The sequence below is a fragment of the Dermochelys coriacea genome, chromosome 3 (genome assembly GCF_009764565.3).
Source record: "Dermochelys coriacea isolate rDerCor1 chromosome 3, rDerCor1.pri.v4, whole genome shotgun sequence".
Classification (NCBI taxonomy): Eukaryota; Metazoa; Chordata; order Testudines; family Dermochelyidae; genus Dermochelys; species Dermochelys coriacea.
This window is the reverse complement of record NC_050070.1, coordinates 91,239,924-91,267,631: the sequence shown is the minus strand read 5'-3', so window position 1 is coordinate 91,267,631 and position 27,708 is coordinate 91,239,924. Positions and strand designations below refer to the sequence as shown.

Genomic DNA, 27,708 nt, shown 5'->3' with positions numbered 1-27,708 from the left:
AGGTAGAACTCTTTGTGCTCCAGTTGAGATGAAGGAGATTCTGCATTAGCTCTCAGGACCGGAGCTGGGAGCCGCTGTTCAGGAAAGCTACAAGAGAGCAAAGCCATTACACTTCAGCCCCCACTCCTAGTGCTGAGAGATCCCATCCAGTAGAGGGCAGTAGCACACAGCATCCTGTAAAATGTTAGCAGTGAGGAAATAGATTTCTTCCCTTACACTCTTCTAGTGGTAAATGAATGCCTTTGTGAAACGCTGACTTGTCAGCATGCGACAATCCTGTGATGCAGTCCCTGCTAGCAAGATAAATTAAGAGTCTTATCTCGAACATTATTATGAAGCTTGTAAACTAAAGCAACACAGATAGCACATCTGGTTTAAGCAGATGAAGACAAACCATCTGTATGCACATTTGAGTTACAAAAACCAATCTATTTTAATTACAGAAAATCCTTAATTAATAGGAGAGAGATATTCATAGAATTATGAAGACATGCATTTAATTTCTTTTTTAAAGGAAAATCTTCCACAACTAGCAAATCACTCTGGATCATTCAATGCAATTTTGATTTCATATACAAACAAACAAATTATGAAACATGAGGGAATCCCAACAGGTAATTTAAAAATTAATGTTTCATAAATGTTAGACATTTAAAATAAGTTAAGTGACTTATTTCTCTCATGCTTACTGGGTTTTTCCTTTAAAGAACAGAGGTGGCTATGTTAATTGACATAATATATCCTTGTGCTTTCATCAAATGGAGACAATTCTGGTATTACTTTGCACTTGCAGTTCCTTGGAAGCAGAACCAGACCTGTCAGTGAAGGCAGGCTGGGAGCAGCCACAACCCAGAAGACCCAGGCAGTTCCATCTGCTTTGTAGAATGAATTCCTTTAATGAACAGGCTATAGAAAATAAAATTTAAAAATTTATATACTTAAAAGCCATCAGAGTCTTCAAGATGTAACTGGAGAATTGATGATATTTGTGGTATCTTGGGCACCAGCTCCAGCTAGAGAAAACAAAAAACAAAAGCCACTTTGAAAGTTGGCATCTAGGACTTCCCCAGATGTAATAAACTATGTGGAGTCATATGACTCTTAGTAGTATTGACAAATTCATGTTGTTCCAGAACATGTGTAATAATTGCTTTGTGAGTTTTCTCCAGGAAAGGTGCCCTGATGAACAGGTAATTTTATAATGGGAAGCTGGAAAGAGTTCATGTATGGAGGAAAACCAAAAAGATAAGTAGCACTTTGGTAAAACGCTTTTAAAGAAGTAGGTAAACCAAAAAGTAAAAAAGCAGGATACTGAGGAGGTTGTCTTTTGCACATGAAGTGGACAGATCTCTCTTGAGAAAGTTATAAAGTAGTATGTAGATAAAAATTCTCTGACTGGGAAATGGGTGGTCTCCCTCCTGAAATTTTAGCTTTTGGAGAAAGAACTTCAGATTGAGTACTGTTTTGTTGTTGGAATGCTTGGATTAGAGTCCTAAACCTTAAGAGTCCCTGGGAACTATCAGGCTTCAGCCCCCCAAACCAGAGAACCCAAGTAAGCATTATCTCCTCCATACATGAGCCACTGTGCTGAATGCCTAATTCACCAATGCTTTGCTACCCCTCTACCCCACCCCAAAAACAACCCCCCCCAAACCAGAGATCCACACCAAGATATGCAGAGTCTAGTTTTTCCCCAAATTTACCTCTCTTCAGATCCAATGCAGAGAGCTCACAATGGTCTTAGGTGACTTTGCAGCTCAATGATTTTCACAGCAGCAAGTCATTTAGGAAGCTAATATTAGCTAGGTACAAGAGTTCAGCTCAAAGAAAAAAAAAATATACTGATGTTCAGGGCTACGTGTAGTTAACTTGCAGCAAGTGTTGGGTATTACATGAGAACGGACTTCCCATTATCACAGGCAGGTGTTATACAGGATGTCTGAAACAGGGAGTAGAGTGTGCAGGGGAAATCTAGAACAGGGTACTCACTTCCAAATGCAAGACACTTCACTCTGGGTCAGAGTTTAGGGGGCTTGATTAACTGGTGCAAAATACACAATGGCCATACTAGGTCAGACCAATGGTCCATTAGTTCAGTATCTTGTCTTTAGAGGTAGTGACCAGAAAAGGGTAATCATCAAGTGATATATCCCATCATCCAGTCCCAGTATCCAACAGTCAGAGGCTCAGAGAGACCCAAAGCAGGAGGTTGCATACCTAACCATCTTGTTCTAATAGCCGCTGATGGACCTATCCTCCATGAATTTAATCTAATTCTTTTTTGAACCCAGGTACAGTTTTGGCCTTCACAATATCCCCTGGAACCAAGTTCCACAGGTTGATTACACATTGTGTGTGAAGCAGTACTTCCTTTTGTTTTAAAACCTACTGCCTATTAATTTCACTGGTTCTTGTTATGTGAAAGGGTAAATAAGACCTCCATACTCACTTTTCCACAGCATTCATGATTTCGGGGACTTCTGTCCAGTCCCCCCACCTCCTTAGTCATCTCTTTTCCAAGCTGGACAGTCCTAGTCTTTTTATTCTCTCCTCGTATGGAAGTGGTTTCATATCCGTATTTTTGTTGCCCTTCTCTAACTTTTCCATTTGAGAGGGGGAGACCAGAACTGCACAAAGTATTCAATGTGTGGGTGTACCATAGATTTATATAGGAATATTATATTTTCTGTCTTACCATCCATCCCTTTCCTAATGGTTCCTAACATTGTTAGCTTGTTTGACTGCCACTGCACATTGAGGAGTAGTTTTCAGAGAACTATGTACAATGACTCCAAGATCCTTCTTGAGAGGTAACTGCTAATTTAGACCCCCATCATTTTGTCTGTGTAGTTGGGATTATGTTTTCCAGTGTGCATTACTTTGCATTTATCAACACTGAATTTCATCACTGTGTTGTCCAGTCATCCAGTTTGAGATCCCTTTGTAACATTTCACTATCTGCTTTGGACTTATTTGGAGTAATTTTAGATCTGCAAATTTTGCCACCTTACTGTTTACCCCCTTTTCCAGCTCATTTGTGAATATTTAACCTCACTGGTGTCAGTAAAGATTTCTGGGGGACTCCACTATTTACCCCTTTTCATTCTGAAAATGGACCATTTATTCCTACCTTTTGTTTCCTGTCTTTTAATCAGTTATGGTCCATGACAGGACCTTCCATCTTAACCCATGACTGCTTAGTTAGTTAAGAGCCTTTGGTGAAGGACTATGTCAAAGACTTTCTGAAAGTCCAATTATGCTATATTCACTGGATCAGCCTTGTCCACGTTTGTTGACTCTCTCAAACATACAATTTATGGGATTCTTCTCATTGCGAATACAAAGCTTTTACAAAATGGCATTAGCTCAGCTGGACCCTACCCACAGGGCTCAGTCCAGCTGCTCCAAAAAATCTTGACAAACACTTCTAAAATGCTTGACAGGACTGCTGTGTGTACATAGAGATATTGTACAAGATGGAGAGATCTCCATTTCCACTAAGAGAAACTCTAGCAGAAACTCAAGATCCTAGGAAGCAGCTTGGGATAAGTTTCCCAAGTTTCAGTCATGCAAGCAGTTTCACAAAGTTAAGTGTGTAAGAAACAGCATCACAAGAAGAATATTTTGTAACCAAACCACAGAGGTTATTACCAGCACCTGTTTTGATAACAAAGACAACATTCCTTACATGTCAGGTTCCAAGTTTAAGTGCTTTGTCACTGTTGGTAAAAACTGATCCAACTGTGCATCCACTCCCTCATTTTAAAGGATCTTTAGTGTGAATCTTATCTTAAAATTTAAGAAAGTTGTTTATAGACCTTTCCCATGAAAAGATGGTTTAGATCTACATTCTGAAGACTAAAATTGAAGTTGAAAATATGGGGAAACCTACAACAGATCACTAGGTTATTCAGAGTTCAGTCATCTGCGGAGGCAGATCAGAGCTTGCCTCTGAGGCCCATTATTCAGTGATTCCTGATTTTGGAAGGAGACCGCAGCACAACTTGCAGTATGAAGTTGTGCCTTTTAAACTCCATTAAAATCAATCACAGACTTCACCCCAGCTGGCTATTGGCAGCGGAACAGCTAATGTGATCACTGGGCTACAGAAAACTAATTCAGAAAGGCATATTGGTTTAGTAGACTAAATACAGGGTAGATCAAGGTTTAGTACATTCTAATTCCAGCTCTAACAACTCTGATCACAAGCCACTTAAACTTTTTTTGTTCCCTCCTCTAAACTGGAGATTATGGAAGGAAGTATTACTATTTAATGCCAAGAATCACTGGAACACAGACAAACCCCCGGTGGGTGAGGGCTTAGCATCTCCTCGCTTGTTTACAGAAAAAATGGAAACAAAAACGAGCCCCAGAACAAGCATCTGGGTTCCCTTTCTACAGCAGAAAGTTTAGATCCCTTAATATAAAAGGACTAAGTTAAGTTTCAGATTCTCCCCCTCTTTACCCCATCCCCACACAATCTCATCAACTCTCCAGTGCAGATGCTCTGCATGATAACGTGAACACAATGGACATGAATAGTTCACAGAAAAAAAAAATGGGGGACATCCACAAAGAATGTTTTGGAGGTTCACCCAAGAGGTAAGGCCTGCTTTGAGCAGGACACACAAGAAGAGAGAAAAGTGATACCATTCCACTGTGAGCCATATAAATTATCTCCCAATTCAAAAATCTAGAGAAAGTGTTCATATAACACCATAGCCTGTAGAAAGATTATATTATTTTATTGGTTTCTTGTTTTACAGATTCAGGTTTAACTTTCAATAATAAAGTTAAATAAATTGATTCCTTAATCATAAAAAACTTGCTTTACACATTATTTACATGTAGCCAGAGACTACAGCCACACAGAATGTCACAGCTATACAATGTACCTTCACACAGCGCAAGCCGGGGTGGGGGGAGCTAACTGCAATGACACATTCAAAGATCAAGTTGTGGATATACACAGTGTATTTGGCACAGCTCACTAAATCTTAAGGTCTGGCTCTGAAACAGGAAATACTAGCTTTAGTAAAGCTATTCAAGAATTTGTTAAGGGCCAAAAACAGCTCAATGCAAGTCTTTTTTGGCAGTTTGCAGATTGGTGAAAAGATCAAAAGAAACACAGAATTAAGTCTCATTTTCCTGTTTTATTTCTCTTTACTACCAATACCAGAACTGCTTGACAACCTTTTTTATGTTTACATGAAGGTGGTCTCTGACGCAAGAAAAAATTCACAATACCCAAGATCTCTCTTCAACAGCAAGTCATTCATCCCATCCCCAAAAGTTAAATGTACAGTGTTTAGTGGGGAATTACAGGGACCCGACCCCAAGTAGGCATTGCATGTTAAATTTTCCATCTTGTTTTATCATAGTAGAAACAGGGTGAACATCAAAAGCCAACCCCACAAATGAGATTAAGTACACTGTACTGGCATTACAACCCATATGGAAGATCATCTTGACGTCCTTGAAAGGATCAGCTCTGAGCAGTGTCCCTTTGTCTCACACAAAACATGAAATGAGGCAGTTCACATTATTATAAGTTCTTTTGGGACCTATAATAGGATATTAAAGGAGGGAGAGGAAAAGTAAAAAATGCTGATGCTAACATTATAGCTATTCATGACAAAAGCATAGTGTGTTATTTTACCAAAACAAACAAACCACGTTTAAAACCTGACAGTTCCCTTTTTAAACTGACAAAGATTTTTTCCCATGAAGTGCTTTGCCAAGCTTCCCACCTTCTTAAAGAGAAAGCAAAGGAGGACTAAATCTCCGAGGAGGGGGACAGATATGAAACACTTGTTCAAGAACCGGCTAACAATTCTATAAAGTCAAGGACAAAATAAAGGATATAGTTTCAAAACATTCAGCAACAAACAGTACAGCTCTCTTTAGGTCCTGCTTATTCTTTCATACTTAAAAACATTTAGATATTAGATGACAATTTCAATTTAAGAGCTTTTATTTCAAGTGTATTTTCTATATTTAAATAATTTAATTAGGACATTCTGTGACTGAGGTCTCCCCCCCCCCCCATAACTGTCAGTTCTTTATGCAGATATTAACCTAATGCTGCACTTCTGGTTACATTGCTTCATTGTTCATGATCTCAAACATGAAAAATCCTTCTTATCACTGCTATTTGCAGACTTCATAAACTCAGTCTTGAACATATCTAGTTCAGAATGTATACCGACATCAGGGAAGTCTCCGTCAGAAATGTACACAATTAAACACTGCCTTATGGCTAAACAGTAATAAGGAAAGCAGTGGCAATTTGTATTGTTCCTTAAATAGAGATTGAAAAATAGAATGAGCAACCCAAAATCTAAATCTAACTCAGACTGCTTTTATCCAGCTAGAGACATAATTCACTTAAAAAGTTTTAATTTGAAAAATAGTACCAGATCAGTGCAATATAAAAAGTCATTTATAATGTTAATTATGTTTTGGAAATCTCAATTTATGTCATCTCATCAACTATGGGTGCTCAATTCAGTGTCCATTGAACTCAACAGGAATTTGGCTTTGCTGGGTCCTAGGGAAGAAGGGAAGATATCTAGGACTATAGGTGCATTTTTAGAAGGCTTTTGCTTTTAAACATCCTTGTCTACTCCAAAAAAAACCCACAACCCACCCTGGATATTGCATAAAACAGACTGCTGCTTAATGCACTTACCCCCAAAATAAGGTAATGAAAGAATCTGTGGCCTCTTCAGATTCCAGAAACTTATTACCTGTGCTTTTTATCCTATTAGATGCTTTGTCTTGTCAGCGGGTAAGTTGGAATCTTTTCATTCCATTTTTATGGTCACCAGAACAGTTACTGATATATGCAATACACAAACACATACCTAACATATTTGAAGATAACTAGGCCAATGGCTCTCAAGTGTTCATCTGAGGAGCACAGGGAGAATGAGGAATGGACGGGCATATAATGGCAGACAAGTCTCCACTTTTCCACTGAAAAGTACATTCAATGCATGTGGCAACATCTTATATTGCCCTGTAGTTTTCACAATGATACTATGAATGTTTCCCCTTAGCAAAGGGCAACATTATTCTTGCATAACATTTTGGTCACTGGAGAAAAAAAAAAAAAAAAAAAAAAAAAAGACAGGTAGGGGCATGAAGCATTTGATCAGCTCTGCTTAAAATTTATACAAGGTCATTTGCACAAAATTAACAAACCTGTGTGTTTCCCCCTTTCTGCAGAAGGATTCTCACTCACTCACACGCATAGACTCTCTAGAAAGGTAAGACACTTTATTGAGTTTGTTGATAAATTAAGAAAATGACTATGAACCAGACTTGTACAGATCACTGGGTGCTTGTAAACAGAGATACTGGATCCTTTCCATGGAAAGCCTGACAAGAGTGCTCCGCAAGAAGTCATTTTCCCCAACGCTGCTCACAGGCTGCATAGTGATGGAGAGCAGAAAAAAAATCTTCATAGCTGATGTTCAGGTGTGAAGGCAAAGAACTGAGGAAACAAATTAGGAAGGAGCCATTAAGGCAATTATTTTATATAAAAAGGAGTTTGCCCAGGCAAGGAAATGTAATTTCTGGTTAATTATCACAATCACAACAACGGTTACTGAGCTGCAGAGTTCTGGTACCCCTCAAATAACCCTCATAATAAAGGGCTTAGCTATACACAAACTGCACTGAAAACGCTAATTTGGGTGTAATTAACGTATTTTTTATTTTGGTGCAAGTTTGTCTGTGGACACTTACAGAGCACTGTGAAACACACATGCCAAAATAAAAACTGTTAGTTACGGATAGGTTAGCTATTTCAATGTAAATATGGTAAATCAGTGTGTAGAAAAGTCTTAAGACACTACTTTTAAACAACATATGTAGTACTATTGCCATTCTTGTCATGCCCTTTATTTAAGGAGTAGTTCTACTGGCTTCTGAACTAGCCCACAAATAGCACAAAGAGTTGCTGCTTTCCATAACACAGAGAAATTTTCAAGTATTTTCAAACCACAGAAGAAAAGTTTAAATCTTCTGGGTGAAAGTATGATTGAGCCCTTTTTCTATTAAGGCACTCAAAGACAGTTACAGGTTTGACTTCATTAATGAAGTGCAAGTAGGAGTCCTAAGGTCAGACACACTTCTGCCTTCATTCAGAGTGCTCCTGGACATGCAATAACCCCAATACATCCACAAAGAATGCCTCTGACCCCATAACATCTCTTCAGTTAAATCCAGAAGACAGACAAGTATATTTTAACAACCTCCATGTGTAGACAGAGGGCAACAGAGCCTTACATAACTTAACTCTAAGTGAAAAAAAGTAAGTATCAACAGCAAGGCACATGCTCCTGTTATGAGAAAAGGTCAATCACATACAATTCAAAGACAACTTGATATAAGCTGATGCAAAACACTGATCACACAAAACTGATGGCTTGATACTTTCTCAACTATGAAGCCAGTGGTCTATTTCAGATGCTACTTAATCTTTTCTGAAGAACCTATCAAACAGGGCATATAACAAAAGGATTCAGGATCCTCCTAACTGAGCTGATCATGACAACACTTTTTAGAAGCTTTTTTGCACACCATGGTCAGAAAAGAAACTGAGGTGCAACAATCAATTAACAGACACTGAAAACATATCTGTGCACATAACTCCTATCTGGGCTTCAAGGGACAAAACCCTCTAGAACTAATGGAGTAAATGCTTCTTGTAGGAGACAAGCAAAACCCAAAAGCGGGGAACCAAATCAATACTATCTCTCTCTAGTAGATGGTGGTAAAAACTGATGCACAGAATAGATACTTTCCGTGCAATCACTATCTCCAAGCAGAACTTAGGACTTGCTTTGTGTCTACTGGAGGGATTTCACTCTTTCTGTACTACTTTAAAATTTAAAAAAAAAAAAAAAAAAAAAAAAAACCACACCACCTGTTAAAGAATGAATATATTCCAATCCGGTTCACATAAATGATTTATAACCAACTCACATGATCTCCGTCAGTCTGATGTGCCAGGGAAGGAATCCTAATGTGCTGTCCACAGGACCAAACTTCAAAATTAAATCAGGGTCAGGGAAACCTTTATTACCTACAAAATAAATAAAAAGAGGGAAATTAAGTAAATTTCTAGGATTAGAGATTTAGACTCAGAATTTTAAGAGACTTATTTCACATGCAATATGCATTTGTTCATTTAAAATAAATACATAAAATAAAATTAAAAAACATCACATAAGACACAGTAAAAAGTGTTAGAGAAAAAGAGATCACCCCTGCTCCTTTTTTCTAAAAAGTAACTGGAGTAAGAGGTTGAGGCCATCATTGGTAAGAGTGGGCTGCTACATCTTGCACCAGCTATAGTTTGGGGACTTGGTTATATAGAAGACACGCTAGAATCCTACTGTGAAAAATCGAATTAGCCGACATATTGACCATGACGTCACATAACATACATAACTCTCCACAAAAAGCCACAATCACTGGGACACAGCTGAGAAAAGTAAATGACTTATTACACAGAAAACTTTAAAAAAAGGTAGCCTGCTCTTAACATACAGGTTGACAGATTTTTAATATCTAGTGATCCCTGTGCTTTAAACACAAAAAAAGGCACGAACTGCTTAATTTCTTGTACTTCGCCATTGTTCTTAATGACTGTAGACAAGTAACAATATGTAGATCTACTGACACTTTTATTAGGAGTCCCAAGGTCAGATGCATTTCTGTCTTCATCCAGCCTGACGCCATTTCTGCCTTCAACCAGCCTCTGACGCCATAATGTCTCTTATCTACTGATCTCAAAGGAGGTAAGTATTGTCTATGTTAAAAAGAAGGAAGTATCATTACCCCCATTTTACAGATGAGAAAATGGAGGCACAGAAAGATGAAGTGACTCGCCAGAGTCCATTCTGCAAGCCACAGGCAGACCTGGGAATAGAATCCAAGTCTCCAGAAACCCAGTCCAGTGCTCTAGATAGGCCAAACTGCAATCCAGCTCGGTGGATTATATTTGTAAACTAGACTAATTTCATTTTAAAATGGTTTGATAAAGTTGTAATTGTGGTAGTTTAAAAAATGCAGGACTATTAGAAGCAGGCTTAGCTGGGTTGTGTGGTAACATTTAAACTCCTACCCACACTACACACTTCAGGCTAAACAGTAATGCTTTGCCTACATCCATCTTGGACAACTCCCACATAGAGCCAACCATACTGTAGCTATGTCAGTCGTTTAACTGAATGGCCCCATAGTAAGAAAATACCTCTGCTTGGGTTTTTTTTGGTATTAAATGTGAGCTTGGAACCAAATTTCCTTCATTTTTGGGAGTAATTCCATGTACAGCAAGAATCTGATATGCCTCTTTCAAGTTAGACACATAAGAATCGTCTATGTGGAAAGTATAACACCTTAATTTCCTATTATGATGCTCTACTGTTGTGTTAAGGGAGGAAACAGATGCCCAAGTAGCTCAGTTTTTCTTGCAGAGCTGAAGCCCTGCACCTGACATTGATAGGCAATTCCAGAACAAAGACACAACATCAAGCCATACTAAAAATCATTTCAAAACCTTCTGATAAGGGTAGAATCATCACTGGAGTATGGGTTGTTTGCCTACTCCATTCCTCTGGGATTATTCTGGTTTTTAGGATTGTGACACAGAACCTTAGGTATGAAAGTGGTTGACTGAGGCAAGCGTCCTCAGTTAATCTCTGAAGGAAAAGAAGGGAACATTTCAGATTTAGAACCATTTGGATTACATGGTGTTAAATATAAGAAAGTCTTCTGTAGGGGGAGGGACAAGTCTGAGATATCTACTGAAATTATCTTGTGCTCCTGTTGAGTGTTTCCTTCTGCATTCCAGAGGCTGGAGAGAGAGTGTGGTGGCCTGATTAGCTGGACAGATTTGGCATAGCAAAGGAATTGTAACTTCCAACACACATCTTTCATACCTGAGCCAGCCATTGATGTGGCCCATTAAAAAAAAAAAAAAAAAGTTCAGGATGGAGAGGAGCAGTAACTAAACTCAGTTCCTCCATGTACTCTAGGAAGTTGGCTAGGAAGGACATGCAAGTCAGTATAGGATACAGCAAGAGATCAAGAATGGGGAGAAAGTACTCAGTGGACATGATCCTAAAGGTATCCTTAGTTTTAACTCTGCCTTGTAATAATGCCATGCAGAAACCAAACAATTCTGATTGCAACATCTGTGCTTGTAGTCATAGATTCAACTGATTTTTCATTTTTCTTTGCTCTTTCCACATTCCCTCTCGGTGTCATTAAAAGGGAGAGTTGTTTAAATGCCTTAACTGTACATTTTGCTACCTTAACATGTTTAGATTTCTTAAATTCAACCTAACCCCTTAGTATTCAGAATAACTAAACATAATTCTTAAATTCCTGGTTTTTACAGTGCTTATGTTAGAAATAATTAAGCCCTACCTGTAATTTTTTTTATTTCAGATACGTACACAAACTAATTTAACTCAGTTGTTGTCTAGGAATTAAGAGTTATGTCAGAGGTATTATGTCGTCAGCAGTAAGCGTATTCCGTTTGGCCCTAAAAGTCAAACCCGTCTTGTGTCCATAAAAGCAACTGTGCATCTACACCAAATTTTCAGCACAATTCAAGAGTAAAGCTTGAATTTTCTTAGTTTCATAAAAAGTTTAGTTTCCAAGTTCTAGTCACTTAAAAGTTAACAAAAATTCACACTCTGCATCATGATGTTATTCTGTAGTTTGGCTGCTCTCACTTGAGGTAAGTTAATTTGAAAGGCATTAATTTGAATTTGAAGACAGCCTTTAATACATTCAGCTGACTCAGTCGCACTTCTCTCCTTCCTTCAGAAGGAAAGTTGTTTGAGAATCCCATAACACACATGGAGATATGAAGACTGGTGTTGAAGAGACTATACAGGACACAGACAGGAGGAAGACTTGGAGGGGAGGAGTTAAATCGAGCTTTGAAGGCACAGAAGAAACTGACAGAGGAAGCCGGTGGGATATAATGTTTTCAGAGTGGTCTGCAAAGAGCTTAGCAGCAGCATCTTCAAAAGGGGGCAGAACTGGGTGAAATTTTTTTGACTAATAGAATTTTTGCCAAAAAACAAAACAAAAAACACCCCACCTTTGGGAGAGTGCGCTCTGAAGCTATTCTCAAAATTTGGGAAATAGTTTAGGCTGAAAAACACTAAAAAAATTTTAAGTGTCCACATTTTTTTTCAAAATGTAACCGAGTCGACATTTGAAAGGTTTTCAAGCTTTTGTTTCGTTGAGGGGAAAAAATGAAAATTCCATTTTGGTTTAAAATGAATCATTTTTTACTCCCAAACACTGAAATAATAATTTTTAAAAAATTATTTGCTCAGTTCTGTGACATGAAAAATGTTACAATATAGGCTATATATCATCAAGATGTGGACAAAAAGTTCTAAAATTGTCATCAGCATCGAGCAGGAGATCAAATCCAGATGTAAATCCAATGCTATTCTGATCCAAATATGCCTGTTACAAACTGACTTATTAGCACATAGTGTTCCCTCCCTGCCCCAGGCACAATATAATACTTACTACTTAGTAAGTTGTCTAAGACATTCACATCCAGGTCTGTACATTTTCTTTGCTGTTGTGCTACCAACTGACAAAAGTTCTGAGCAGCTCTCACTATGTCTGCTTTTCCATCTTCTGGGGACAGCACCTTCAATGTAGATTGGCAATTTAAAACTGCAAGTACAAAGCACAAAGTTGTTTTAAAAGCAAGTGAACTTTTGCAAGAAAGGTTATTTGTTTACAGTTCTAGGAGGTTGATGAAAACTAGTCAGAGAACAGGGATGCAAGTTCTTGTATCAGTAAGAAAGATTGCGCATCTTGAAATCTCACATTTTAAGCAGCAACGCACTAAGCATTTCTACACAGTGTATAAAACATGTACATCACAACTACATCTTTTTAAAAGTTTATGATGTTGATAGCCTCCAGGTTTGTTACCCTAACTTTGTATTTCCTACCATTTGACCTTAGGACATCTTACAGGGATCTTGTAAGTGCCTAAAAGCCTACCACTTATAATTTAACAGTGTCATTAGTCTCAGGCCAGTTTCCAACCTGTGACGCTGGAGGCCAAGGCCACTCCAGAAGGCTGCATTGGCTCTTGCTGCATACGACTGCTGGAAGCACTCTGCCAGAAGGCTAGCACACTGGGGAGTGGGGTAGGGGAGAAAATGGAGGGATCACCTGGGCTCCAAATGGAGGGGCAAACAAGAGTGAAAAAATGGAATGCATACCCATAAAAAACAGAAGGATAAGACAAATGAAAGAAAGGACAGAGAAAAACCAAGGAAGCAGCACAAAGAACAAAATAGGAGGCAGGATGTGACCATTCCAGACATGGCATAATGAGATACGAGTGAAAGGCACAGACAGGATCTTTAAGAAACTCATAATACATTTATGATTTTGAAGTATTTGGCTGCACGTAACTGCTTTACAAGAGTCTTTGAAAAGGCTATAAACAGAGAAATTAAGAAACAGACAACAAGGATTACAAGGCTACTAGGGAAGACAGCCACTAGTTTTTAGTCTATATAACCAGACTAAGCAAATGGAAGAAATGAAGGCAGGGGTACCCACAAGCTTCTTGCTAGTTGATGTACTTATGGCCCATTTTTGAAAGATACACATTCCACATTTCTTGTCCGAGGGTGAAGATAGATATTCAGTCAGAAGTTCATCCATGAGGGGCAAACTTTATAGTGGGCCTCAATTGGCTACTTGCATCCAGTACATTTACCTAAAGAACCAGGAATACAGCTCGGAATCATTAAATGTTTTGTATGGTGTGTAACAGACCATGTTTATTATTTAGGTTCTCAGACTCAGCCACGGACTACAGAGCACTTGCTGGTAGTTCATGAAAAGTTATGTGGTCAGATAGCATTGGCTCTCCTGGTTTTCAGCTGCTTTCAAGGATGGCCAGGTTCTTCCGTGAAAAGGAGAGCCTGGAGGCTTGCAGAAGCACCCGGAAACAAGATGGGACCAGCACAGCTATCCCAATACGGGCTGCTGCAGAATATACAGATTTGAACCTTGAGAAACAGGATTACAACCATCACTTGGCTAGACTTGTACTCTTTAGCACAAAGCAAATTTCAATTCCCCTAGCTCTCAAAACCACATCTCTTGAAACATATACAGATGGTCCGAGACCATCACTAGTGTCCCAGTACCCCTCTTCCCCAATATCTGATTTCAATTTCTTCATAAGAAATTTCCCCATAATTAAAGGGTAAGATGCCCAGAGAATGTTTAGCAGAATGAGATGTGTACACTCCCAAGAACCTCAAGATAGCCCTGGAATCCTTGAAAGAGTGCACAGTGTCATCTGTTTTGTTGGAGAATAAGACTCACCCAAAGGGCAAGTTCTCAATGGTTTGCTGGATGTCCAGAGCAATCCCAGAGTTTTGCAACCAGGAATCTCTCCTCATAGGTTTCCACCAAGGCCATGACCCTGGACAAGGCAAAATCAAAAGTGGACTGCAGGGAAGTTTTGGCCACCAAACAGCCTATTGCAACAAATGCCTGGAACTCCTCATATGACACATCGGACAACTGGTCCTCACATTTAGCCAGGGCTGACAATTGAAGAAATCATACTTGTCCAGCAAAGCTTGTTAATTAGCAATCCTCATCTATACAGACAATGGGATATAGATCTTCCTGCCCGGCAGATCCAACTGCTTGGAGTCTGTCCTTGGGTGGTAGACTTGAACGTAGCCTGCCAGGCCCTGTCATTTACTGGCATTATGACCAGGAAATTCAGGGCCCAGTAGGAACAGAGCCCTTCAAATATCTGCATAGCAACTAAGTAGTGCTCTTCCATGCACTTCACCATCAGCAGTCCCAAGGCCGGTGTTCTCCACAGGGCTGTCACTGTCTTGAGGAGTGTATCATTGACTGGGAGGGCCACTCTTCCAGGGACAGCAGGGTATAAAATGGTCAGTTTATGCATGTTCTCTTGGAGGAACTCTGCCTGGATGCCGAGGGATGTGGCTATGCAGAGTAAAAGGTCCTGGTACCTCTTCAAGTTCTCCAGGATAGAAGGGGAGGACAAACCAAGCAGCATAGCATTGTCCAGCAATGAGGATGAAAGTCAAAATAAGCTTTTGGTCCTGGGAAGATATACCCAGAATGGAGGACTCCAGCAATTCCGCACGGAGGAAGACCACCAATGCCTGGGCTTGTGGCTGATTCAAAGCCACCACTGGCAACCTGGCATAAGTTTGGCTTCAATCAGGACAAAGAGCAGGATCTCTGAACAAGAAGCATACTACTGAGTCCAAGGACACTGATATGGGTAGGGCACTGGTGGCCAGTAGGGGCCAGGCCAGGGACCATGGTCCCTGCCACAGGGCACATGCCAACCCTGGGAGTCAAACTGATCCATTGGCAGTCCCTTGAGTTCCTCAGGTGATGTGAGGTGGAAAGATGACAGCTCCAAATTGGAATCAGAGCCCTAGAATCTCAGCAACATGGGTAGAGGGACGTACAAGGGTGCCAACAGGTGGTCCGATTCATCAGTCACGCAGAACGAGGAGGGAATCGGTGATGAAGACTGTTCCATCTCTACTGAGCATGCTGGTGCCATAAGCAGTGTCAGTCCTAGTGCAAACATCAGTACCAGAGAACTCAAATGCGTCAATGCCAAGGGTAGTGATAGCCATCATGGGAGCGCTTGAAGCACAAAATGTGGTAGGGCTGAAGAGGGTCCCCAGTGCTGAGGTCCCATTCCTCAATTCCAGTATAGGTGCCATCCCAACCACCGGAAGGGGAAGGTCTGGAGGCAGTGGCAACAGAAATGGAGGTTCAGCAGCTTGCTCAATTGGAGGGACCATAGGTGGTGCAGCCCTGGATCCATGGTTAGATTCAGAAAGAAAGGCAAAAGAAGTCTGTAGCTAACTGATACTGTCAACATGGACACAGTCGACACCGGCATCTCCCCCAGCAGTATTGGACTCCAGGGGTGCCCAGAGGCCGGAGTCAAGAGTACAGGGCTTCTGCCCTTCCCGCTCAGTACTGGGGAAGGGTCAGAGGTTCCTGTACCATCCTGCGCACTAGAACCAGCCCTGTGCCAGTCTGTGCTTTTCCTGGGGGAGGCAGAGCAGTCACCCCATGACTTGGAGTGGTCCCAATTGGTCTTTGAGACCTCTTCCGTGGCGCCAATAATGGAGAACTTCTAGCTCTTCGACGAGGTGTCTGCACTGGAACAAGAGGCAGCAGCGCTCTCCAAGCCAGAGAGTGAGCTTTGGCCTGAGAAAGGCCTTGGTATGGGATCAGACCGCATGGCCTGTTCAAAAACTGCCTCGGGCAGCACCTAAGGAATAATGTCACCCGAGTCTCCTTTTTAGAAACGATTTACAGATCAAAACAGTGCTCTTTTAAGGTGGGCCTCTCAAACAAAGCAAGCACAGCCAACTCTTATAGCTAGAGAAGGGCCACAGCCACAAGCGTGGCCCTTCTACGGGTAACGGTAGGGAAAAGTCTCTAGCTCTGGTGTGCAGGGCATGCACACACCTAAGTGGAATAGATGTCTGCATCTACTTGAAGAAGAATTAGCTGATCTCTGAAGATACTATGCTGACTTGGACCAACACATTTTTAAAAACGGATGCCTAAAATTAGGCTCTTAAATAAGTATACGCTTAGACAAATCAGTGGCCTCATTTTCTGAAGTGCTGAACACTCAGCAGCTCCCCCGATGTCTGTTTGAGAGGACAAAGGGACTGGCAGTTGGCCTAACTTAGGCTGACCTACCTTGGCCTCAAAGAGCCAAAACTCTTACAGCTATAAACCTGCCCTACATGAGGAAGCCAAGACAAGAGTAGGAATTCAGCCAATGATACAAAATTAAGTCTACCTAAGTTACGTTGACTTATAGCCATTGCAGTAATTAAACTGCTTTTACATGTCCACATTGAGCTCTGTGTGTCAGTAGTGCATGTCCTCGCCAGGAGCGCTTGCACCAATTTAACTGACAGTGGGGGGCACTGTGGGATGGATTCCGAAAGGCAGCAACACTCGATGTAAGCAACACAATGTCTACACTGACACTGTGTTGACCTAATTACATCAACCTCTCGCAGCTGTGAAGTTATTATCTCAGCATAATGGGCGAGTTACATCAGTGAGAGCTGAATTTTAGTGTAGACATTTAGAGTTAGGTCAACATAGGGCAGCTCAAATCAACCCAACTCTGTAATGTAGCTCAGGGCTTAGATAACATGTCTATATGTTGCCTAGTACAGCGGGGTCTCTGAATGATACTTAATACAAATATTGCATTGAAAAGAGAGAGGAAACTGATGCTGCAGTCTGAAATCAAAATCCCCAGCAAGACTTTGACATGCTATCTACCAAGAGAAGGATAGCTAAGGGAGCAGGTGGAGAAGCAGCAGCATTTAGATGCATGAGGACAAGAGGAACATGATACTCATAGTTAGCATGTCTTCACTACTAGAAGAGGAGATGGGCAACAAGACAGTCTTACACACTGAAAATCCAAGGAATGTGAATGTGTACTTTATTAATGTTGTATGGCACATAAGACATAGAAATTCATCCCAGAACTCTTGCAGTTGAGGAAATGGAAAACTTTAAAAATGTCTCTTTTGGAAGAAATGCCAGTAAATAGAAACTTCTGCAGCAGATCCCAGCTGGCACATTAAAAAGGAATATATCCCTTCTTTCAAGAAATCTTCTAAAGCAGTATTACAAATCTGGTGAAAGAACCTTGTGAGTGTAGAGAACTGAATGACTCAAGCAGTAAAAGACTAAATTTTAAAATTGAGTTTCTCACATTCACAATAATAAAACTTGATGACACTACTTTTAAAGTAACAATAAGTAGAGTACATGTCTTTACAAATGCACGCCTTGAGTTAGTCTGGCACTATACTGGTAGAATACCAATGTTTGCAGCAGTTTACCCAGTGCCCTAAGAACACCTGCAGAGAAGTTTATACACTGAGGCCTTCAGTTACAGGCTGTCCCTCTTTCACATGGAGGTTGCTATCTTATCAAGAAAGCAAATATGTTCAGGCATGTCAGCTAGTCAGTGGAGTCAGAAGAACTGATTCCTAGTGTCTTCCTGTTTCCTGTTCCACAATTAACATTCACTAGATTTGTTTGTGTATGCTAAATTGCGAAAGTAACCTTATTGTAGACATTCCTGCCCAGGTTCCCACATGCTTTATGAGGAAGCTACTGCTGCAGGCAGCAGTGCAAGAGCTTCTGTTCACTCTTCCCTTCTCCCCTCGTAGGAGTACTGTGCACACTGTTACTATCATGGCAATACTTCCTCTGACATCCCTTTCCTACCCAGGACTAGTTAGTTTCACATAAAGAAAAGAGGCTGGCCAGCATGAAACAAAAACAAAAACACACCCCACATACAACCCCCCCCCCAAGCAAGAGTGAATATGCAGATGCCTATGAAATAAGCTTATTCTGCATCTTCTATTGGGAAATGCCCCCCTCATTTCTATAGCTAACTGTGAAGTGTTAGCAAAATGATGGACATTTAAATTTAAGAGTATTTTCTTCCAGTAATATTCTCACACAGATTGTGAGGACAGTATGTCCCTTAGACTAGGGTTTCTCAACCAGAGGTACGTGCATCCCTGGGAGTACGCAGAGGTCTTCCAGGGAGTACATCAACTCATCTAGACATTTGCCTAGTTTTACAAACAGGTATATAAAAAGCACTAGCAAAGTCTGTACAAACTAAAATTTCATACAATGACTTGTTTATACTGTTCTATATATATATATTATACACTGAAATGTAAGTACAATATTTATATTCCAATAGATCTATTTTATAATTATATGGTAAAAATGAGAAAGTATGCAATTGTTCAGTAATAGTATGCTGAGACACTTGACTTTTTATGTCTGATTTTGTAAGCAAGTAGTTTTTAAGTAAGGTGAAACTTGGGGGTACACAAGACAGACTACTGAAAGGGGTACAGTAGTCTGGAAAGGTTAAGAGTCACTTACTTAGATAACAGGATCCTTTGAGCAACTACCACAAAAACAACACTAGCCCAGGAAGGTTATAAACATTCTTTGTCACCCATTTTCATGAGGGGCTAAGGAAGAAAGGGGAAGAAAAGAGGTAGCAGTGAGGGAGGAATGTGCACATCAGAGGATACATAACCCTCAATGAACAAACCACTTAGTTTTCTCAGGGCCCTCATCATAACAATCCTACCTTGGTCTGTTTTGTCTTGATTTGCAAATTCCACCGTATATTTGGAGCAATCTAGACCCAAGAGTTCTTGCTGCTGTTTTAAAATTTCATCCATCAGCCTTGCGTTATTCCTCTTGAAGATTCCTTAAGAAACCCATAACAAAACATAAGTCACTTCAGTTTCCACTTTTTCAGAGAGAGAAGAAACAGGCAGTAAACACTAACTTTAAAATAGACTTGACAAGATCAATCAATAACGGAAGCAGAGGATACTACATAAATGTGGCTTCATGACGACCTTGCAAGATAACTACATACAACTTTAGATCTGGTGTATGCTACTATTGTTCTTGCATACCTGAACCAGTAAGCAGTGACATCTGATAGTTCTTTGGAAAGCAGAACACTGCCACTTCATTGCTAGAATGCTCTAATTCTATGACCAATTTACCATTTACATGTCAGATGCAAGTTAGAGATGAAGATGTACAAACAAGCAGAAGCAAGGAATTCCCATATTCTAATGCTAGCCTTGCACCAGCTCTGTCTGTGACCTGATGCAAAGTTTCATTTGTCTTAGGACTTCTCTAGGCAAATAGTACGTGACAAGCTGAGCTGTAAAGCTACGGTGCACAGCATAACCTCTTACATGTTTTTACCAGCTTTACAAGAATCAACGTTTGTAAAATACACTGTAGACTAAGTTATGTGAAGTGTAGCTAGGGCAGATGAACATTAGAGGCAACATGAACAATTATGATTTTTAAAGTTAGATTTCATAGCCAATACTGACACTACAGGCCTGTATTTTTTACAGCATGTTGGGATCAACTCACTATTTGACACTTAGGAGAATAATATTACTCATTTATTACAAAAATTCACTGCTCAAAACTTTATTAGTCCTTAAAGTTGACCAGCAGTGCCTCATACACTTTATTTCTTGGTTTTCAGGAGGTTTAAGAACACACCAACCTCAGCCCCCTTTAACTCTGCTCCTATGAGCTGGCAAGAGCCACAAGGGATATAATGAAAGTATGTTTCAGCCAGGGCTACTCTACAATAAGCACACATGACTAAGGAATGATGAAGTAAGCATGCCATTTTATGTAATGTGGTATGCGCTACTGAATTGTATTCTTTCCTTCATCTGCATGCACTCCAGCTGCTCTTCATTCATAGATACTAAGGTCAGAAGGGACCATTCTGATCATCTAGTCCAACCTCCTGCACAGCGCAGGTCACAGAATCTCACCCACCCACTCCTATGAAAAACCTCACCCGTGTCTGAGCTAGCACCCTGGGGAGTGGGGTAGGGGAGAAAAGGAGGGATAACCATGCCACATGCTACAGAGGAAGGCGAAAAACCCCCAGGGCCTCTCCAATCTGCCCTGGAGGAAAATTCCTTCCCGACCCCAAATATAGCAATCAGCTAAACCCTGAGCATATGGGCAAGATTGACCAGCCACATACTACAGAAAATTCTTTCCTGGGTAACTCAGATCCCATCCATCTAATATCCCATCTCAGGGGATTTGGCCTATTTGAAGATCAATTACTTACCAAAATCCCATTATCCCATCATACCATCTCCTCCATAAACTTATTGAGTAGAATCTTAAAGCCAGATAGATCTTTTGCCCCCACTGCTTCCCTTGGAAGGCTATTCAAAACTTCACTCCTCTGATGGTTAAAAACCTTCATCTGATTTCAAGTCTAAACTTCCTGGTGGCCAGTTTATACCCATTTGTTCTTGTGTCCACATTGGTGCTGAGCTTAAATAATTCCTCTCCCTCTCCTGTATTTATCCCTCTGATATATTTATAGAGAGCAATCATATCTCCCCTCAACCTTCTTTTAGTTAGGCTAAACAAGCCAAGCTCCTTAAGTCTCTTTTCATAAGACAAGTTTTCCATTCCTCGGATCATCCTAGTAGCCCTTCTCGGGACCTGCTCCAGTTTCAATTCATCCTTTTTAAACATGGGAGACCAGAACTGCACACAGTATTCTAGGTGAGGTCTCACCAGTGCCTTGTATAATGGTACTAAAACCTCCTTTTCCCTACTGGAAATGCCTCTCCTGATGCATCCTAAAACCGCATTAGCTTTTTTCACAGCCATATCACATTAGCAGCTCATAGTCATCCTATGATCAACCAACACTCCATGGTCCTTCTGCTCTTCCGTTACTTCTAATTGATGCGTCCCCAACTTAACTAAAATTCTTGTTATTAATCCCTAAATGCATAACCTTACACTTCTCACTATTACATTTCATCCTATTACTATTACTCCAGTTTACAAGGTCATCCAGATCCTCCTGTATAATATCCCGATCCTTCTCTGAATTGGCAATACCTCCCAGCTTTGTATCATCTGCAAACTTTATTAGCACACTCCCACTTTTTGTGCCAAGGTCAGTAATTAAAAGATTAAATAAGATTGGTCCCAAAACTGATCCCTGAGGAAATCCACTGGTAACCTCCCTCCAGCCTGACAGTTCGCCTTTCAGTAGGACCCGTTGCAGTCTCCCCTTTAACCAATTCCTTATCCACCTTTTGATGTTCATATTGATCCCCATCTTCTCCAATTTAACTAATAATTCCCCATGTGGCACAGTATCAAATGCCTTACTGAAATCTAGGTAAATTAGATCCACTGCATTTCCTTTATCTAAAAAATCTGTTACTTTTTCAAAAAAGGAGATAAGGTTGGTTTGGCACGATCTACCTTTTGTAAAACCATGTTGTATTTTGTCCCATTTACCATTGACTTCAATGTCCTTAACTAATTTCTCCTTCAAAATTTTTTCCAGGACCTTGCATACTACAGATGTCGAACTAACTGGCCTGTAGTTACCCGGATCACTTTTTTTTCCTTTCTTAAAAATAGGAACTATATTAGCAATTCTCCAATCGTTCGGTACTATTCCTGAGTTTACAGATTCATTAAAAATTCTTGCTAATGGGCTTGCAATTTCAGGTGCCAATTCCTTTAATATCCTTGGATGAAGATTATCTGGGCCCCCCGATTTAGTCCCATTAAGATGTTTCAGTTTCGCTTCTACCTCAGATATGATAATATCTACCTCCATATCCTCATTCCCATTTGTCATGCTACCATTATCCCTAAGATCCTCTTAGCCTTATTAAAGACTGAGGCAAAGTATTTGTTTACATATTGGGCCATGTCTAGATTATTTTAACCTCCACTCCATCCTCACTGTTAAGCGGCCCCACTTCTTTCTTAGTTTTCTTCTTATTTATATGGCTATAGAACCTTTTACTATTGGTTTTAATTCCCTTTGCAAGGTCCAACTCGACTTGACTTTTAGCCTGTCTCACTTTATCCCTACATGTTCTGACCTCAGTAAGGTAGCTTTCCTTGCTGATCCCTCCCATCTTCCACTCCCTTTATGCTTTCTGCTTCTTAATCACCTCTCTAAGATGCTTGCTCATCCAGCTTGGTCTACAACTCCTTCCTATGAATTTTTTCCCCTTTCTTGGGATACAGGCTTCCGATAGCTTCTGCAGTTTTGATTTAAAGTAATCCCAGGCCTCCTCTACCTTTAGATCCATAAGTTCTTCAGTCCAATCCACTTCCCTAACTAATTTCCTTAATTTTTGAAAGTCAGCCCTTTTGAAATCAAAAACCCTAGTTGCAGATTTATTTTTGTTAATCCTTCCATTTAGTTTGAACTGAATTAGCTCATGATCACTTGAGCCAAGATTGTCCCCTACAACCATTTCTTCCATGAGGTCCTCGCTACTCACCAAAATTAAATCTAAAATGGCATCCCCTCTAGTTGGTTCAGCAACTACTTGATGAAGGAATCCATCAGCTATCGCATCTAGGAAAATCTGAGCCCTATTATTATTACTAGCACTGGTCCTCCAGTCTATATCTGGGAAGTTAAAGTCTCCCATGATCACGCAGTTTCCATTACTATTTACTTTATTAAAGACCTTAAAAAGGGCTCTATCCATATCCAAATTAGATCCCGGAGGTCTATAGCACACCCTAAGCACTATCGTAGGAGAGGCTTTACTAGTTTTCTTCCCCAATGTAATTTTTGCCCAGACGGACTCTGTCTTATCCATTGCATCGCTTCTTATTTCTTTACATTCTACCTCATCATTGATATACAATGCTACTCCACCACCTTTACCTTTGTTTCTGTCTTTCCTAAACAGCACATACCCTTCAATACCTATAGTTCAGTCATGACTAGTATTCCACCATGTTTCTGTTATCCCTGTAATATCTGGTTTCACTTCCTGCACCAGTAACTCTAGTTCCTCCATTTTGTTACCTAGGCTCCTTGCATTGGTGTATAAACATCTTAATTTTTGCTGTTTGGCCTCGCTCACATTTTGTACCCTATTAGGCACAGTCATTCTACAGCCAGTATAACCTATTAGACTAGTATCCACATCGCCCTCGCTCCTTATATACATTCTCCTACCCATGGCTGTATCCTCTCTTACTTCTTCTTCTTCCCTCTCAATGCTAAAATCTGGCGTGGAGATTTCCTGGACATCTCTCAACCATCTCCCCCTAATTCCTAGTTTAAAGCTCTCTTTATCAGTTGTGCCAGCCTTGATCCTAGAAGTGCATTTCCTTCCCTACTCAGATGAAGTCCATCCCGAGAGAACTGTCCTCTGTCCGTGAATGCCTCCCAGTGGCCATACATCCCAAAGTCCTCCTTATAGTACCACTGCCTAAGCCATCTGTTGACAGTCATAATCTTGTCACACCTTTGTTGCCCTTCTCTAGGAACAGGAAGGATCCCGCTAAAGATCACCTGAGCCTCAATTTCCTTAAGCGTCTTCCCCAGCCTAGCATAGTCTCCCTTACTACTTTCCAGCGAGAATCTAGCCATATCATTTGTTCCCACATGAAGGATAATTAGGGGATTCTTTCCCGCTCCCTTTAGGATCCTTTTCAACCTCAGGTCTACATCCCGTATCTTAGCACCCAGAAGACAGCACACCCTTCTATGCTCTGGATCAGCTCTAGTTACAGGCCTGTCTATTCTTCTCAATAAAGAGTCCCCAATCACATAGACCTGCCTTTTCCTGGTGACGGTGCTATTCTCCAGTCTCTCCCCTGTTCCCTCTGGCTGCAAGTTCTTTCCATTCCTATTTTCCCTTATAATCCTCTTCAACCCATCCTGTGTCCTCCTGGGGCTCATATTTGGTGTAGTCTCCCTTGACTCTTCCGCTTTTCCTATAGGACTAGCCTCTCTTCTCTTCTTCCTTACCCTTCCACCTTCAGCGACTACCTGCTGAGCCCCTTCTTCATTTTCCAACTCTGCAAACCTATTCCTAAGCTCTATTTCTCCTTCACTAGCCCATCTTTTCCTCTGCCTGGTTCTTTTAGTCACATGCTTCCACTGACCACTTTCCTCACCCAGTCTCCCCTCAAAATTCCCCAGCCCTGCTTCCATCCGTGAGTCTGAGCTTTTCCCTTCAGATACCTCATATTTTTGCTCCATCATCTGCTCAAACCCCTTCCTAAACTCAACAAGACTTTCCACCTGCATCTCCAAACCTCGGATCTTTTTCTCCATCAGCTCTATCTCCCTCATTGTGTTAGGGACTGCTGCAAGTCTACCCCAGCCCTTGTTGTAGGACATCAGTTTTCATATGCACAGTGAGATTATGTTAAAAATGAAAAGAAGCTCAACGTGATTGGTGTATCTTGATAATCCCTTGACCAAATTACACTATATTTGTGTAATCGCTTTGAGGTTTAGAGAGCATGGCCCCTTTAAATCTTTTCCCTAAGGCAGGAAGTGCGGATTGTTTCAAAAGGAGGAAGTATGATTGCGGGTGGGGAAGAGCAGAGAGAGGGGAAGTGACAGGGTGTGTGTCTGGCACTCCAGATAGCCAGCCAGCAGGTAACTTGCATGAAGCCTGGGAGGGACAGAGCAGCCCATAGGGGACACCCCAGTACAGGAGCCAGGGCAGCACCGTGCCAAGGAGGAATCGCTTGAGAAGGACAAACCGGAGCTGGACTCAGTATCACTGTTGCCCAGAGCTGTATGAGCCACGAGTGCTAGGGCTTGTGACTTTGCAGTAGGAATAAGGAAGGAGGCTGTTAGCTTGTTAAGGGGGGGAGGTTGCTCCTCTCTATGGCTTTGCAGAGAGCAGCCCAAGAGGACACCGGAGGGGATTGTTGGGGAAACTTCGCTAACACCGAAGATGACCAGGAGCATCCAAGACTCGCCCCTGGACTGGAACTTTGCCCAGGATTCCTGAACTTTATGTATTGACACATTGCTGGGTGGGGCCTTGTGTTAAATGCAACCCTGTTTTACTGCTCCCCCCCATCCCCATTATTTTTCTCCTTTCACCCCTCTGTAAACAAATATTGCCCTTTTCCATATTCATTGTAGTCTTCCCATGGGTGGCAGTTTACTTGGCGGGTGTTAGAACAGGTGCCCTTGATGTGGAAGGAGCTTTGACTGCTGCATTCCTGCGCATGCCTTTTCTTGGCCAGAGCTGCCTGCAGAGTAGGCTCCATTTAGGCCACGATGGTGCTAAAGTTACATTTGTACCACAAACTCTACCATGGCTAGGGTGACCAAATAGCAACTGTGGAAAAAAATGGGACAGAGGGTGGGGGGTGTAAATAGGTGCTTATATAAGAAAGAGTCCCCAAAATAGGACTGTCCCTTTAACAGGACATCTGGTCACCCTAACCATGGCTCTTTATGTGACACATCACCACACTGGCAGGTATTAGCACCAACACAAGGTTAAAGAAGGGGTTTCATTTTAAGAGGGGTGGAAGTGATTTTCTCCAACTCATCAGCTTTGCAAGAGCCACATTGTCGATCCAACTTTTACTCTTAATACCTTTTGTCATAAAATGGTCCTGTACCACTCTCTGAACTGCAAAGGGATCCAATCACTGAATCCCACCTGCTGCTAAGCTCACTGTTTCTGGGAAGTTATTGATCTCTGCTCCTAGCTCTGGATAGCTCCAGTGAGCCGTCAGGTGTGGATGCCAAGGTCTGACAACATTCTCGAACAGTGGGACCATGCAGTCTGGCTGCTTCAGTCCTGAAGACCGTTCCTGGCTCTCTGAAGACCCTCTCAGTTGTTTTGACATATTTCCCCCCAAAATCTAGTTGATTGCAGGAACTCTGGTTGTGTAGCTGCACCCTTCAAAAATATGGAAGTAAAGTAAGGAAATACAGGCTTAGCAAATGAATTCGTTAAACACATGCACACTTTATACCCGAAGGTGAGAGTGTTACAAATCTATGGGAAACAAACTCCTGAATGCTTTCCCTTAGGTACTGTCCACATGAAAAATGCTACAGCAGCACAGCTGCAGTGCTTCAGCATAGACACTATCTACACTGGCAGGAGGGGACTCTGAGTAGGTAATCCACCTCCCCAAGAGGCAAGGTCAATGAAAGACTTCTGACAACTTTGCACTGTCAGCCACACGTTAGGTCAGCTTAATTATGTTGGTGGGGGGAAGGTGGTAGATTTTTCACACCCCTGTGCAATGTAGCTGGGTTCATCTAACTATTTAGTGTAGAGTAGGCTTTTGTCTGACCTCACTGCCTTTTGTGAAGGCTTGGGTTTGATCAGCATGTTTAGGGAAGGTAAGGTCCCCATCTCTACTCTCTCTAGATTGGTTCTCCGTTTCTGCTAATGAATTAGCTTCCTTCCCTTGTGGAGCATTTTTCATAAAATGCCTCCAACACCTGTTCTGTCCATGCTCTTCCACAGAGCAATTTCTATGCTTCAACATCCCACCAACTTCAGGACACAAATGTCATTCCAAGTCAATGGCCCTGCCAGTAGCAACCTCATTGTTCCACCAGGGGAGAGTCATTCACTTTTGATGGCCTTTGATTGCTCTGTGACCGCTTCCCAGACAGTCTCTGTACTTTGTGTCAATTTCCTATTAGGGCTTTTCTACACATAAAGCACTAGCAGTGGCACTGCTGCAGTGCATCTGGTGGAGACACTGCCACCAGGAGAGAGCTTTCTATCGGCATAATAAAAAGCCACCTCTGAGAGCAGCAGAAGCTCTCCAGCCGACACAGCGCTGTGCACACTGGTGCATATGTCGGGTGTAACTTGTCGCTCAGAGGGTAGTTTATTCACACCTCAAGTGACAGAGCAGACATAAGCTGCAGTGTAGACATGGCCTGAGAGAATGAATTCTGAAAGTTACAGAGTTTACAATCAAATGGTGTTCAAAAAGTGAAAACGGAATAAGTTGACAATCATATCTCCCAAATCTTTCACATCCTTTAAAATATTGCTTCCTTAAAGGGGCAGCAGGTGTGGGACACTAGCTCAAAGTGGATGATATACGTTTGAAGAGGATCAAGCCTGGTCTACAGCTAAACGTTATGTCAATCTAGTTCTTGAGGGCTGTGAGAATTTGATGGGTGTATGACACTTAAATCAACCTAACCCACACTGGAAA

General features: G+C 41.2%; 1 protein-coding gene across 1 annotated transcript in view; it reads right to left on the bottom strand.

The window, feature by feature from the left end:
* Positions 1 to 4,729: 4,729 nt before the first annotated feature.
* The window catches only part of NUS1 (NUS1 dehydrodolichyl diphosphate synthase subunit), a 37,056-nt gene continuing 14,077 nt past the window's right edge, over positions 4,730 to 27,708 (bottom strand). Inside the window, 4 exon segments of the mRNA XM_038397271.2 lie at positions 4,730 to 7,498; positions 8,995 to 9,094; positions 12,574 to 12,726; positions 19,271 to 19,393. Coding sequence (XP_038253199.1) covers positions 7,408 to 7,498; positions 8,995 to 9,094; positions 12,574 to 12,726; positions 19,271 to 19,393 — 467 coding nt within the window. The 3' untranslated portion in view covers positions 4,730 to 7,407.